This window comes from Sciurus vulgaris, assembly GCF_902686455.1.
Source record: "Sciurus vulgaris genome assembly, chromosome: 9".
Lineage (NCBI taxonomy): Eukaryota > Metazoa > Chordata > Mammalia > Rodentia > Sciuridae > Sciurus > Sciurus vulgaris.
The window spans coordinates 77,471,314-77,485,854 of NC_136469.1; the positions used below are offsets into that span (position 1 = coordinate 77,471,314).

At 36.1% G+C, this 14,541-nt stretch overlaps 1 protein-coding gene across 2 annotated transcripts in view; it reads right to left on the minus strand.

Moving 5' to 3' along the window:
• Positions 1–10,422: 10,422 nt before the first annotated feature.
• The window catches only part of COPS4 (COP9 signalosome subunit 4), a 32,741-nt gene continuing 28,622 nt past the window's right edge, over positions 10,423–14,541 (minus strand). For both annotated transcript variants that reach the window (XM_079153314.1, XM_079153313.1), the window contains one exon: positions 10,423–10,936. In XM_079153314.1, coding sequence (XP_079009440.1) covers positions 10,880–10,936 — 57 coding nt within the window. In that variant the 3' untranslated portion in view covers positions 10,423–10,879. The remainder of the gene's footprint in view (positions 10,937–14,541) is intronic.

Sequence of the window (14,541 nt, forward strand, 5' to 3'; positions counted from 1 at the left end):
CTTGTCATTTGAGAATAATACAGCTTCTCGTGTCAAATCTGATATCATCTTGGACCATATTAGGTCTGGGAGTATTACACATTCTTGTTTCAGGAATGTTGAGCAGATTTCTCTTTTGAAACGCAACAAATTTGTGAGATCTTTCTTGTCTTTGTTCACAAATTTGTGTTTAATGCATATATTTATGCTACACATAGAGATACCAATATTCAAGTGAACAAAGGCCCACATAATTTTTTACTTCAAATAGAAGTGGAGTATTTGGAAACCAACCCATCGTGCTTATCTGTGATGCCATTGAAATTGTTACAGGTACCTGCTATCTTTTGGTGAGGCATATGGGCTCTCCTCTGCATTCTTTTTTCTATCCTTGAACTTTGCCAGTTCCATCCTATCTTTCCCATGTCTCCTTCAATGAAAATAAAAATCTCCTTATGTACATTGTCACCATATCATCAGATTCATGAACTGCAGAAAAAGAGATTGCGAGACTATAAGGCGGGACCCTGTCTTTCTTTTGTAATTTTGTATTTCTGTCCAGCAGCAGTGTGTGCAGAAAATATTATGGAGATGCCATTAATTTTTCCCTTATGTTTACATCTTGAGGCAGAAGCATCCATCTGTAGCTATAGACAGTCTAAGGGTAGTCTCACTCACATCCCACGTGGGCAAGGGAATGGGTACCCATTGGAGAGATGGGCTGGCTACGAAATAAAAGCTATGAAAGTAATATATCAGAAAATAAGACCAAAAGACAAGAATATTTTTAAAGCACGGGCATGATTGGTTGAGCCGTCCAGAGGGTCTGGCTCTAACAGAATCTCTGGTTTATTTATGGTGGTACAGATCAAAGGGGATTGGAAGGTATAAGGTTTCAGTGTGGGAGGAGTCTCATTTCTGTACTTGCTTCTTGGTGTGGCAGGGGTCTAGCTGTTAGGGGTCGCTGGCTCAGTTGTGGCTCGCCGGTAGCTCCCAGAAAAACACTCCGCAGACACGAGATCTCACGCAAAAGACTTTATTTTATAGGGACCGATAAGGTCCGCTAGGGTGGAAAAAGAAAAAGATGGCGTATGGCTTCTCCCAGATATTGGAATTTCGCTGGCTGGAAGGAACCAATTGCGGAGGAGAATTCTTGCAGACTGACTGATGGACCAATAACATGTTAGAACATAACGTGGGAGGCAGCAAGATGGCAGCAGCATAAGCTGGAAATTCCTGTAACATAAGAGGCGGGTGGAAGGCAGATTGACAGGTGGTTGGGAGGCGGGAAATTCCTGCAACGGGAGAGAAAGGTGGCTTTATACCTTACACTAGCAGTAAACAGGTTATTTGGCATTTGGTTCTTGGCAGGTCATTCTGATCCCTGGGGCTGTGTTTGAACTTGAGCTGTGAGCTAGAACAGGGTGCCAGCTTGAGTTGGCATTCTCCACCAGGGGGTTTTCTGCCTGGGAGTTCCCAAAACAGGGATTCTCTGTTTAATGGCTCCAACGTCACCCATTTCACACATAGCTCATAGATGGCTTCCGGCAGGATAGGCTATATGAGAAAAATATCTAGACTATTGGAAAATGTTTTATGTAAATTTTGAAAATAAAATATACCAAAGGGCTTCATTTTGAAAGTTTTAAAAACCCAACTATTTGACATTTGATTTACTAGCTCCAAAGAAGATACATGAATCTGTGACCAGAGCAAGATCTTCTACTGCCTACTGAACAAGTCCATCTTTACCCAACAGGTCTAACAATATCACTTAATTGTTCAATGTGAAAAGTCTGGATATCAATCTCCATTGTCTCATCATATCCTTCTCCCATGTCCCCACGTCCAATCAGACTCCAAGTTCTGTTCCTTAAATTCCATTTGAAACCCCCAATGGGTGATCTCATTTGTTACTGTTTCCTCAGTGCCTAGAAAATGACCAGCACCCAGGTACCTATCAAATCATTTACTGAGGGGATGAATCTATCCTCTCCTCTTTGTCTTCACTGCCCTGAATGTAGTCCTTGTTATCTCTTTGGTAAATGATGTTTATCACCTCTGAACTAGTATCCTCACCTCTGCTAGCTCCAGCTCCCCTTGCCCTCTCTCCAGTCCATCCTATTTAGTGTCTGATGAGTTAATTTGTAAATTTTCTATAAAATAGAACGTAAAATTTTCCTTGGTCTTTCACAACGTAGCTTCAATTTACCTCTTTAACCCACTCTCCTGCTACTTCTTTGATGTCAAAATTCCCAATATGTCCTGCCTCCACTGCACACGTTTTTTAAATTCCAAATTCCAATTGTTTGTTGCTGGTATATAGGAAAGAAATTGGCTTTCATCTATTAACCTGATTTCCTGTGACCTGCCACAATTGCTTATTAGTTTGAGGAGGTTGTTGTTGTTTTGTTTTGTCTCTAATTATTTGGTGGTTTCATGTGCCAGGTCACAGCAGTGACATCATTAATTTGCTTCATTTGCTTTGTTCCTTGTGACTGGCAGCCCAAGGAGCAGCTGTCATGGCATACATACCCTAAAGCTGCTTTCTACAGACAACATTAACTTGCCCTAGGTCCCAGCACAGTGAGGGAGTCAGTGTCCTCCTAGATAACACTTATCTAGGCATATCTAGGACCTGACTGGCTCTCATAGTTTGACAGGCTCTCATAGTTTCCAGACTTAGCTAGGTCCTTGTGAACTGAAAGGGGCATTTCAGGGACTTGGTGTTACTGTCCTTTTTTTCTTTAAGGATGATAGTGTTACGGAGTATTCAAGAATTATACACCACAACGTATATTGAGCCAAATTGAAAGGGAAGAAAGGGTTCTTTAATGAGCAGGCCAGACAAGTTACAGCTGGGAGCAGGCTAACACCTCAAAGAACTCCCAGCACCTGAATTTCGGAAGTACAAAGTTTATAAAGGCAAAAACCACAAGAACAATTGAGGTACATGTAGGTCAGAAAGACTCTATTTAGACAGATATTTTGATTACGTGAGTGAGCTGTTTTGATTACACATTTCAGAGACATTTTGCTATACATCAGGGCATGAAGGTCCTACTATACTGTCAACATAGATGCAGCTTCAGGAAGCTGAAAGGAAAACATTGTAAGCAAGCATACAATGGAGTCAGGTCAGAAAGAAATGGTGTTACTTTGATTCTTTTCCATTACAATAGATCTACTTTTTCTGTAGCTACTGGTACAATCATGTGATTTTTCTTCTTTAGCCTATCAATGTGATGGATTATAATTGATTTTTGAACGTTGAACTAGCTATGCATACCTGGAATAAGTTCCACTTGGTAGTAGTATATAGTTTTTTTTAACACATGATTGGATTTGATTTGCTATTATTTTATTAAGAATTTTTGCAACAGGCTGGGGATACCGCTCAGTTGGTAGAGTGCTTGCTTCAAGCACAAGGCCCTGGGTTCAATTCCCAGAACCAAAAAAAAAAAAAAAATTGCATCAATGAGAAATATGGGTCTATAATTTCTCTTACAGTGAATTCAGTCTGGTTTTGGCAAGGCTGTCATCAGACAATGGGTTAGGAAGCAATTTTGCTTCTATTTTTTTGGAAGCAGTTGTACAGAACTGCTATTTCTTTCTTAAATATTTGGTAATGTTCATCAGTGAACCCATCTGGTACTATGCTTTTTGTTATGAAAAGTTATTAATTACTGACTCAATTGCTCCTACAGATATAGGCCTGTTTAGATTGTCTGTTTCTTTGTGTGTGAATTATGGCAGATTGTGTCTTTCAGGAATTGGTCCATTTCACATAGATTATCAAGTTCGTGGGAACAGAACAGTTTATATTTATTACCCTTTGAATATTCATGGCCCCTCTTTCCTTTCTGATTTTATTAATTTATCTTCTCTTTTTTTCTTTATCTTAGATTAGGTTTCAGCTTGCCAATTTTATTTTCAAAGCACCAGTTTTTGGTTTCATTAATTTTTCTCTATTAATTTCCAACTTTCAGTCTTATCAATTATCTAGTCTGCTTTTCATTTTTGTTTTTCCTTGCTTAATTGATATTTGATTTGCTTTTTTTTTCAAATTTCTTAAAGTGGAAGCTTATTTTAGTTCTTTTTCGACTATATGCATTCAATGCTATAAATATCACTCTAGTACTATATCCCACAAATTTTGACAAGTTGTATCTTCATTGTATTCAAAATATTTTGAATTTTGTCTAGAGATTTCTTTTTTTGTCATGTATTATTTAGAAGCATGTTATTTAATCTCCAAGTATTTGAGGATCTTCCAGCTATCTTTGTGTTATTAATTTCTAGTTTCATTCTATTGTGACCTGAAAGTATACATTGTGTAAATTCTGTTCTTTTAAATTTGTTAAGGTGTGTTTTATGACCTAGGCTGTGGTCTTAGTGAATGTTCCTTATGACCTTGAGAAAGTGGATTCTGCTGTTGTATGAAGTGCTCTATATAAGTCAATTATGTCTAGTTGATTGAGAGGTTGAGCTTAACTATGTCCACAGTAATTCTGTCTCCTATATCTGGATATTGCTGACAGAGAATGTTGAAATCTCCAACTATTGTAGTGACTCCATCTATTTCTCCTTGCATTTTAGCCCTAAGGCTGTTGTTTGCTTTGGGGCGGTTTTGTTTTGTTTTTGACAGGATCTTGCTCAATTGCTGACTAACGTGCAACTTGCTATCCTCCTGCCTCAGCCTCCTGAGTCCCTGGGATTCTAGGTGGGCACCATGGTGTCCAGCTTCTGGTTTACCCCACATAATTTGATGCTGTATTATTGACATTCTAGTTTTAAGGAAGCATTTTGATTCCATTTTCTCTTAGCATAGCAATTATAATTTTAAAAAATAGTAGTGGTTGCCCTGGTGTTTGCAATATACATTTCCAACCAATCTAAGTCTGCTTTCCAAGAACACTATTGTTTCATGGTAGTGCAGGTAACTAAAGAGTATTCTCAATTCATTACTCCCATTCCTTACAACACCATTATTATTCCTCTTATCCATATGTTATAATCACCCATCATTGTTGCTATTACTTCTTTGAACAGTTATCTATTAGATTAAAAATTTTACAATACTCCTTTAGCTTTCATTTATTTCTGCTGATTTTCCTTTATGTAAATGTTTTTAATTTTTACATTTTACTTCTGTCTGAAGAACTTCACATTTTCCTAAGACAGGCCTCCAGACCGAAAATTCTTAAAAGTTTTTGTTGCAATATTTGAAGGATATCTTTGCTGGATAAAATCCTATGCTGGTAGGGTTTTTTCTTTCAACACCTTAAATATTTCCACTTTGCTCTTGTTTTGCATGACTTCTGATGAGAAATCCAATGTAATTCTTACTCATGTTCTTCCATAGATAAGGTGTTTTATTCTTCTGGCTTTTTTCAAGATTTTCTCTTTTATTTTCTGCAGTCTGAATATGATATAACCAGGTGTAGGTTTTGTTTGGTATTCACCCTACTTAATATTTTCATTTTGGCTCTGAGGTTTTTGGGGGGTGGCTGGTTATTTTGGTGCTGTGTATTGTACCCAGGATTTTATGCAAGGTAGGCAAACACTCTACCACTGAGCTCTTAATGTTTTGAGCTTCCTGGGACTGTGGTTTGGTGTGTATCAATTTTGGAAAATTCTTACCATTATTATTTAAAATATTTCTTCTCTTCCTTTCCCTCCTTCTTTTCCTCCTGGTATTTCCATTATACATGACACTTTTTCTAATTGTTCCATACCTCTTAGATATTGTTCACTTTTCTCATTCTTTTTCTCTTTGTATTTCAATTTGGGGAGTTTCTGTTGACATATCTTTAAACTCATGGATTCTTAGTCACCTCCTATTAACGATAATCCTGCCAACAGCATTTATTTCTATGGTAGTGTTTATTTCTAGCACTTTGCTTCTTAGTTCCCATCTTTCCACTTATATTATCCCTGTGTTCTTGGATGTTGTCTACTTTCTCCATTAGAACTCTTGGTATGTTAATCATAATTGTTTCAAATCCCTGGTCTGATAATTCCAACACCCCTATCACTTCTTAGTCTAGTTCTGATGCTTCATATACCTCTTCAGATGTTTTCTGGCCTATCAGCATGTCTTCTAGTTTTTTGGTTAAAAACCAGACATGATGTTATCAGGCAACAGGTAATTAGACTTTTACTTGAAGCTTTTGTTAATCTGGGCAGGGCCTAGACTGTTTGCTCTACCTAAAACAGAATGAGGATTCTCATTTTCCCCCTCTTCCATCAGTTTGGGTTTCCCTAAGAATTCCTTCTTAAATAGAGTGTGAGTTTTGTAATTTTAATAATCCAGTTATTATACTGGATTCCTATTGACGTGGTAGTAAGGTATTTGAGAAGCCTTCTATAACATATTTGTTTTTTAGTTTAGTCCCTGGTTGTCACCTTCAGTAGTGTATCTTAATTATTCCTTCCCTTATGTGAAAGAAAGGTTTAAGGAAGCTAGAAATATCTACATTTTCTTTCTCTAGGTCAGGCAAGAATTTGGCAAAGTAGTTTCCCTTAAAAGGCAGGTCTTTCATTTGCAAAATGACTAGGTTCAAAGTTAGTTACTTTTCCCCTCTGTTTTTCATAATAGTTATTTTCCCCTTCCCTGCCCTATTTGAAACACAAGGGAATCCCAATTTCAGTCATGAGAACCTATTAGGGTTCCTTTGGTTAACTCTAGAGTCTTAACTAAAGCTAGTCCACACTCAGTCTCTACTATTGTCAAGAGTTAGAGTTTTAGTGTTCCAACCACTTGCTGGCTCCAGCAGTTTCTTCTTCCAGTTAGTTGATCTCAACTGTGATTCTCTATACCTGCCAATTTCTCTAGTTTTGAAGGTGGTTTGCCCTGTGATTTCAATCTGTAATGAACCTAAGAAAAGTCACTGATTTTCAGTCTGTTTAGCTCTTTTTGTGCTGTAAGGATGTCACGCTGACTTCTGAGCTTTTTACATATTGACCGAAAATGGAAAGTCACTCATATACTTTTTTTTTTTTTTTGTGGTTAAGGATGCTTTTACTTCCTCTCCCCAGTCCACCCTCCCCTTCCTGCTAGCAAAGACCAAAAAGTAAAAGGAATTATGGAAAATTCCATCCTCTAAACATCATGAACACTTTAGCTCAAGGATGAGGTCAAAGATTAGCCCAGTGTCTTTCCATCTTCAGTCATTTGGGTTTGGGCCACATCTGTGTGATAGCTGTTGTTATTATTTATTTCATTTTAGTTAAGTTGGCTCATTGATTTTTTACTTAGCCTCATGAAAAGCAATGAGACCCATAACACTGGAGAGTTTTGAGATGCAGTTGTAATTTTTCTAGAACACATTAAAGTGAGTTTAGAACTATTCTAAAATGTAGGTTCATCCAAGTGCCACCTAAAGTCATCCTGTGAGCCACTATTGATAAGCATACCTGACTTGGCCAAGACTAGATAAGGTGGCCTTGGCAAATCCAGCTGAGCCATGATAGTCTGTTCCCATTTTTGCACACCTGCATTCATTCAGCAAACATTACTGGATCTATTATGCATAGGCTCTGTCACAGGTATGGGTGAAGAGAGGGCAGGAGCCTCAGAGTCTTGGAGAGCTTAAGTTTAGGGGAAGGGGCAGGCTGAAACAAAGATGCAGGTTGTAATATAGTGTGTTGTACAAAGAGCTAGAGAAGCACAGAAGAGAAATGAACTCTCCGGTCAGAGCACAAATGTCGGACAGAACACTTTGGATGGACTCAGAAGGATGGGTAAGACTGGCTCTTACAGAGGGAGAGAAGGAAGGCATTTCGGGAGGGCGAACAACCAGGTGCAGAGATTCAGGGGCCTGTGGCAGGAACCATGTGGTCAGAAGGGGCCGGAGAGGGGACAATTTCTAAGCTCAAATAGGAGCAGGTTTTTTTTTTTTTTTTCTTTTTTCAATTTTTGTTTTTTTGGTTTTTTTTGGTAGATTTTGTGAGAACATTTTTAAGGACCATCTATTTTGTAGCATGTAACAGGATTTCCTTTCCTTTCCATATGATTCTATTATATTAAGGATTGAATTGTGTCCCCTCAAAAAAATTCATATGGAGAAATCCTAACTCCCAGTGCTTTTGGAGATTGAACCCTTGGAGAAGTAATTAAGGTTAAAGGAGATCATAAGGGTGGGACCCTAGGCCAGTAGGAATAGGAGACTTATTAAAAGAAGAGGCAACACCAGGGAGGCACAAAGAAAGAAGACAGTGAGGGATGACAGCATGAAGGCAGCACTTTGAGAGCCAAAGAGAGAAACTAGTGCTGCCAGCACTTTGATCTTGTTTTTCCAGCCTCTAGAACTGTAAAAAAATAAATGAACATGCACACACAAGTCTCTTCAAAACTCTACTTTCAATCCCTTCACCTATGTATCCAGAAATGGTACAGATTATATGTTAATTTTATTTTTAATTATTTTCTGAAAACTCCAGGAAGATGCACTGAACTTTTATATCCACAGTTTTATTGGAGCTTCATTGCATAGGCACACCTAATTAAGTCCTTGGTGATGTGATTGAAGTCAATTCTCCAGTCCTCTTCCTCTCCCAGGAATTTGGTCTGAGCCAAAGTCCTTACTCTTGAGTCACCTGGATGATATTTCTAGTGACCAGCCCTCATCTGGAAGCATGAGTCACCATGAGTCACCTTATTAGCATAACAAGGGTACTCCAATCTAACATCCTTACCAAATTTTCCATAGTTGCTACACCAGTTTTTAATTCTACCTACAGTATACAAGAGATCCTCTTTCTCCACGTTCTTGCAACACTTATTTTCAGTGTTGTTTTAAGTACCTACGCTAACAAATGTGAAGCAGTATCTCACTGTAGTTTTTATTTGCTCTTTCTTAATGGTCAGCATCATTGAGCATCTTTTCCTGTGATTATTGACTGCATGTAAATCTTTAGACACTCAACATCTATTCAAGTCCTTTGCCTATTTTTGAATTGCTGTTTGTTTTTTGGTTGCTGAATTTTAAGGGTTCTCTGCATATTTTGAATATTAATCTATATCCAGATATATGATTTGGAAATATTTCTCCCATTCCATTGGTTGCTTTTAAAAATTCTGTTTATGTTACATTTTTATGCATAGATTTTTTTTCAGTTTTTATAAAGTTCAATTTGTGTTTTTCTTCTTTTGTTACCTATGCTTTTGGTATCGTATCCAAGAAATCATTGTCAAGTCCAATGTGAAGTTTAGTGCCCATGTTTTCTTTTAAAAGTTTACTGTTTTCAGTCTTACATTTATATCTTTTATCCATTCTGAATTAATTTTTGTATGTGGTGTTAGATAAATGTACAATTTCATTATTTTTTTTCATGTGGATATCCACTTTTCTCAACAATGTTGACTGAAAAGACTGTTCTTTTCCCCATGATCTTGACAACCTTTCAAACATCACTTGACCACATATGCAAGGATTTATTTCTGGGCTTTCTATTTATTCCATTGGTTTATATATCTCCCCTTATACCAGTGTTATCCTGTTTTGATTACTAGCGTTTCATAGTAAGATCTAATATCAGGAAGTATAAGTCTTCCAGCTGAGTTCTTTTTTAAGGTTGTTTGACTATTCATAGTCCCTTAATATTTCATGTGAATATCAGGATAGGTTTTCTCACTTCTGCAAAAATAATCTTGAGGTTTGGAAAAAGATCACATTAAATCTATAGGTCATTCTGGGTAGTATTGACATCTTAAGAGTATTAAATCTTCCAGTCCATTCACATCAGATGTATTTCCATTTAATTCCTAGTATTTTATTGTCAGAAGAATTAGTCTTATAATTTCCTTGTCATATTGTTCATTTTTAGTGTATAGAGGTGCAACTGATTTTTTCTGTTGACTTTGTATCCTGTTACTTTGCTGAATTCACTTATTAATTTAACAGGGTTTTTGTGGAATCTTTAGGGTTCTCTACATGGAAGCTTATACCACCTGCAATCAGAGATAATATTAATACTTCCTTTTATTACTTTTTTTGCCTATTGCTCTGGCTAGAAGCTGTAGGACTTTGTTGAATAGAAATGGTAAAAGTGGACATCCTTGTCTTGTTCCTGAACTCAGAGGAAAAGTTTTCAGTCTTGTATCATGGAGCTTAATGTTAGCTGTGAAATTTTTTAGGTAGTTTCCTTTTACATCTAGTTTGTTGAGTATGATTTATAACTTTTATACTTTTTTTAAAAAAGTCCTTCACCATATTCTCTATAGGCCCAGCTGAAATCACACTCCAAGAAACCAGCCTTCCCTGACTTCTTCCTACTAAATAAAGACCTCCTCTGTTGTGTGTTCTAATACTTGATACAACTCCAAGCTTTGAATGTCTGGACACTTTGAATGTTTGGAGAACAGGCATTATAGCTTTTCTTTTTTTTGTAATAAAAATCGATATCCGCTGAATTGGAGGAAAAAATACTTTTCACTAATTAAAAACAAAGAACTACTTTTATTTGGCTCATTTCTCCATTTATTAGAATAACCACATTTGGAGAGGCACAAAGCACTTAAGTTTACATGACTACAAAGTTATCACAAATCCCAAACTTTTTAGCCATTTATTTTTACCTTTGTTTAAAGAAAAAGCTTCCAAAACATCTGAATTAGCTCAATACACGGACCCTGAATATATGGGAACTACATATTTTTAAATGCTTGTACTTCCTGCTCTAATGTCTTCTTTAAGTGGAATCCAGCATAAAAGGGATTGAAATGTATAAGGTCATGATGCAAATGCTTTGGAGGGAAAGTGAAATCAATCTGCACAACATGGAAAAAGATGTAGTGTGTACAGAAGTTCTGTAAGGGTTCACTGAGCCATCTGGGCTTCCATGGCTTGTGCTGTCCATTCTGGGGCTGTTTGACTAATTTTCTCCAAAAGGTTATTCACTTGGAAACAAAGTGATTGGATCTGCTTGTCCCATGTTGGCAGGGCTTCTCGTGCTAAAGAAAAAAAGTAAATAATGCAAAAAACTGAAATGACTCCTTTGTATTCATAGCAAACAGGAGTTAAAAAGATAAATAAAGTAATATTCATTTTTTAAAGTGTTTTCCAAAAATCTTAGCTAAAGCAGGTAAGCTAACTAAGCAATAGTTAAGAACTTAAACCACTAACAAAGTATGTAACAAAACATAAAATATATACAAAGTTATTAACTCTTGGAAACCAAAGTCAGCTAACTTAACCTCAATCATAAACACACACACACACACACACACACACACACACACACACACACACACACACCTCTTAGGAAAGCAGTTTTTCCCTTATCAGGTTTCTGATCATACAACACTGCCATCTACTGGGGAAAATAAATCTACTTGCATATTCAAGGCTGCCTCGCTTGACTCAAGAATAACATTTAAACACAAACAAACCCAATAATAACCACCCAAAACACTACCTTGAATTCACCAGATTTTTCTCTGTACTAGCAAAATGTAGTTAGAATTGAAAAAAAAAAAATGAAGCTGGGCAAGGTGGAGCACACCTGTAATCCCAGTGGCTCAGGAGGCTGAGGCAGGAAAATCAAGAGAGTTCAAAGCCAGCCTCAGCAAAAGTGAAGTGCTAAGCAACTCAGTGAGACCCTGTCTCTAAATAAAATACAAAATAGGGTTGGGGAATGTGGCTCAGTGGCCAAGTGCCCCTGAGTTCAATTCCCAGTACCAAAAAAAAAAAAAAACCACAGAAGGAAAAAATGAAGGGAAGTCTCATTCAGAAGAATAGTAAAATTGCCAAAAAGGGTCACAGATTTAATGGGAAAAGATATATAAAATCATAATAAAGGAAACAAAATAAATTGGGTAGATACAAATCATAATCCAAGTAGAAATATGTAATGTCATAAAACTATCAATCCTCCCTTGTATTACAGAAATTTAATGAAATCCCCAAGATGATCTCATTTTTTTTCCTATTTCATTTTATGACCAGAACAAAGTCATTAAAGTTAATATAGAAGATTGGTGTTTGAGAATAGCCTAGATAATTTTGAAAATGAAAAAGAGAGGCAGAATTTTGAAATGCCACAACATGGATGAATCTCAAACCTAACTATGCTGAATGAAAAAAACGAAAAGTTCACATCTTAGATGATTCCATTTATAAGAAATTCCAAAATAGGTAAATATAGAGACAGAAGGCAATAGGTCAGCGCCAGGAAGAAAGAATAGGAATAACACTCATGGGCATGGATTTTCTTTTGGGGCAACAAAATTTTTTCCAAAACTAGAGATGGAGGTACACTACATAGGAATGGAGTGTGTGCTATTGAATTGTTTGCTTTAAAATGGTTACTTCTGGGGGCTGGGGAGATAGCTCAGTTGGTAGAATGCTTGCCTTGTAAGCACAAGGCCCTGGGTTCGATCCCTAGCACCCCCAAAAAAAAAAAAAAAAATGGTTACTTTTGTTATGGGATTTCAATTCCATAAAATGAAAAGCAGTGATGGGGGGGTTGTTTTTACCAATAGTAACATTTATAATAAACTTATTACCACATTATTGCAGATCATGAATGAAGTATATGCAAACATGTATGTGGAACCCAACATATATCAAAGATCACAATTCTATCAGAAAAGATACTTTACTTAATAAATTATACTTGCATAATTAGTTATTCATCTAGAAAAAAATTAGATCATACCCTAATCAACCACAAAAATAAACTGTAGATAGATTAAATTTCTACATATATAATAATAAATACAAATATTAGAAGAAATTTTAGGAAAACACTAGCTTTATCCTAACATAGAGACTTTTTCAATACAGGAAACTCAAAAAACATAAAATATAAAATTGACATATTTGGCTACACAACAGTTTAAGAAAATACATTTATAATATGCACTTTGTAATGACATGATGACATGATAGGGGAAACACCAGTAACACATAAAACAAAGTTAAAACAATATACCAAAAACTATAAAAAATAGATGCTGGAAGGTCAGGAGAGGTATGGTAGGAAGGAGGAAACAGACAAGAAAAAGTAATATTAATTCAAAGAAAGGCAAATGCCAAATACATGGAAAGTTATTAAACTTCATTAATGCCAAGGAAATGCACACCTAAATAATGTCATTTCCCCCATCAAATGGCAAAAGGTTTAGAAAGCCATGATATCCAGCTATTGAAGATTCATTTTCTCATACTGGTGGAATTCTAAATGGCCATACTTTTCTAGAAAGCTAACTGATAATATCCCTTGAAAGTAAAAATACACATATCCTTTGATGCAAAAATATTACTTTTAAGACGATTCGATAGAAATAAGTGTAGTAGTACATAAAGGTATATGCAAGGAAGCCAAGCAAGGTGATTCAGGCTTATAATGCCAGTGGCTCACGAGGATGAGGCAAGAGGATGAGGCAAGTTCGAGGCCAGACTCAGTAGTAATGGAAAAAAAAAAGACAACCACTTGACAATGCTAAAGAGTTGAACTCAATGAAATATTATATAGCTATAAAACAAATTACATTGCTATTTTATAACTTGAAAATATGTCCATAATACAATAAATTTAAAAAGCAATTTGAAATACTACATACTTTAAAATATGAACTTGTAATCCCACTATATATATATATATATATAAACTAGGTATTATATATACCTAGTTGTTGATGGACCTTTATTTTATTTATTTATATGTGGTGCTGAGAATGGAACCCCCAGTGCCTCACACTTGCCAGGCAAGTGCTCTACCACTGAGCCGTGACCTCAGCCCACTTGTAATCCCACTTTTATTAGACATCTATGGGGGGCTAGGTTGTGACTCAGTGGTAGAGCACTTGCCTAACATGCATGAAGCACTGGATTCGATTCTCAGCACCACATATAAATAAATAAAATAAAGGTCCATTGACAACTAAAAAAAGTTTTTTAAAAAAGACATCTATGTTTTTACATATATCTTGCATAAGCATCTGGGAAGACACACAAAGTTGACAGACAATATTAGTTACATCACAGACCTTAGATTAGAGGAAAAGAAGTAGAAGTGGAAAGATATTATGAGTGCTTTATAAATTTATCATTGTAATGCTTTACTTGTTATTTACCATTATAATTTTTTAAGATCTAAGAAAATTAGAAAAATATTTTATACTAACTTGATATAAATTAATCTAAATGACCCTTCCTTGGTGATACCTCTGCCACGCTACTCATCAACTACAGTGTTTACTTCTCATTCACAGTGTGCTAGTCACTAGATGTTGAATATACTGTGGAAAATATGACAGTCTTAATATCTGCCATCAGGAAACTCAGCTTGGAAGCTGCAAGTGACACTTAGACAAAGATACACAATTGAAAATAATTAAGATTATGCTAGGGAGAAATTCAGGGTGACAAAAGAACATATAAAGCCACACCTAATCTGGAAAGATAGGAAAATCATTAATGATTAACATTGTTCAAATTGAGACAAGGGACAAAAAGGAGATTGCTAAAGAGGATGAATATTTGGGATGTTTGACGGGCAGGAATTTACAATGCTGAAAAAAATACAAAAACTTTTGTGGTTGGTTTGGCAAGA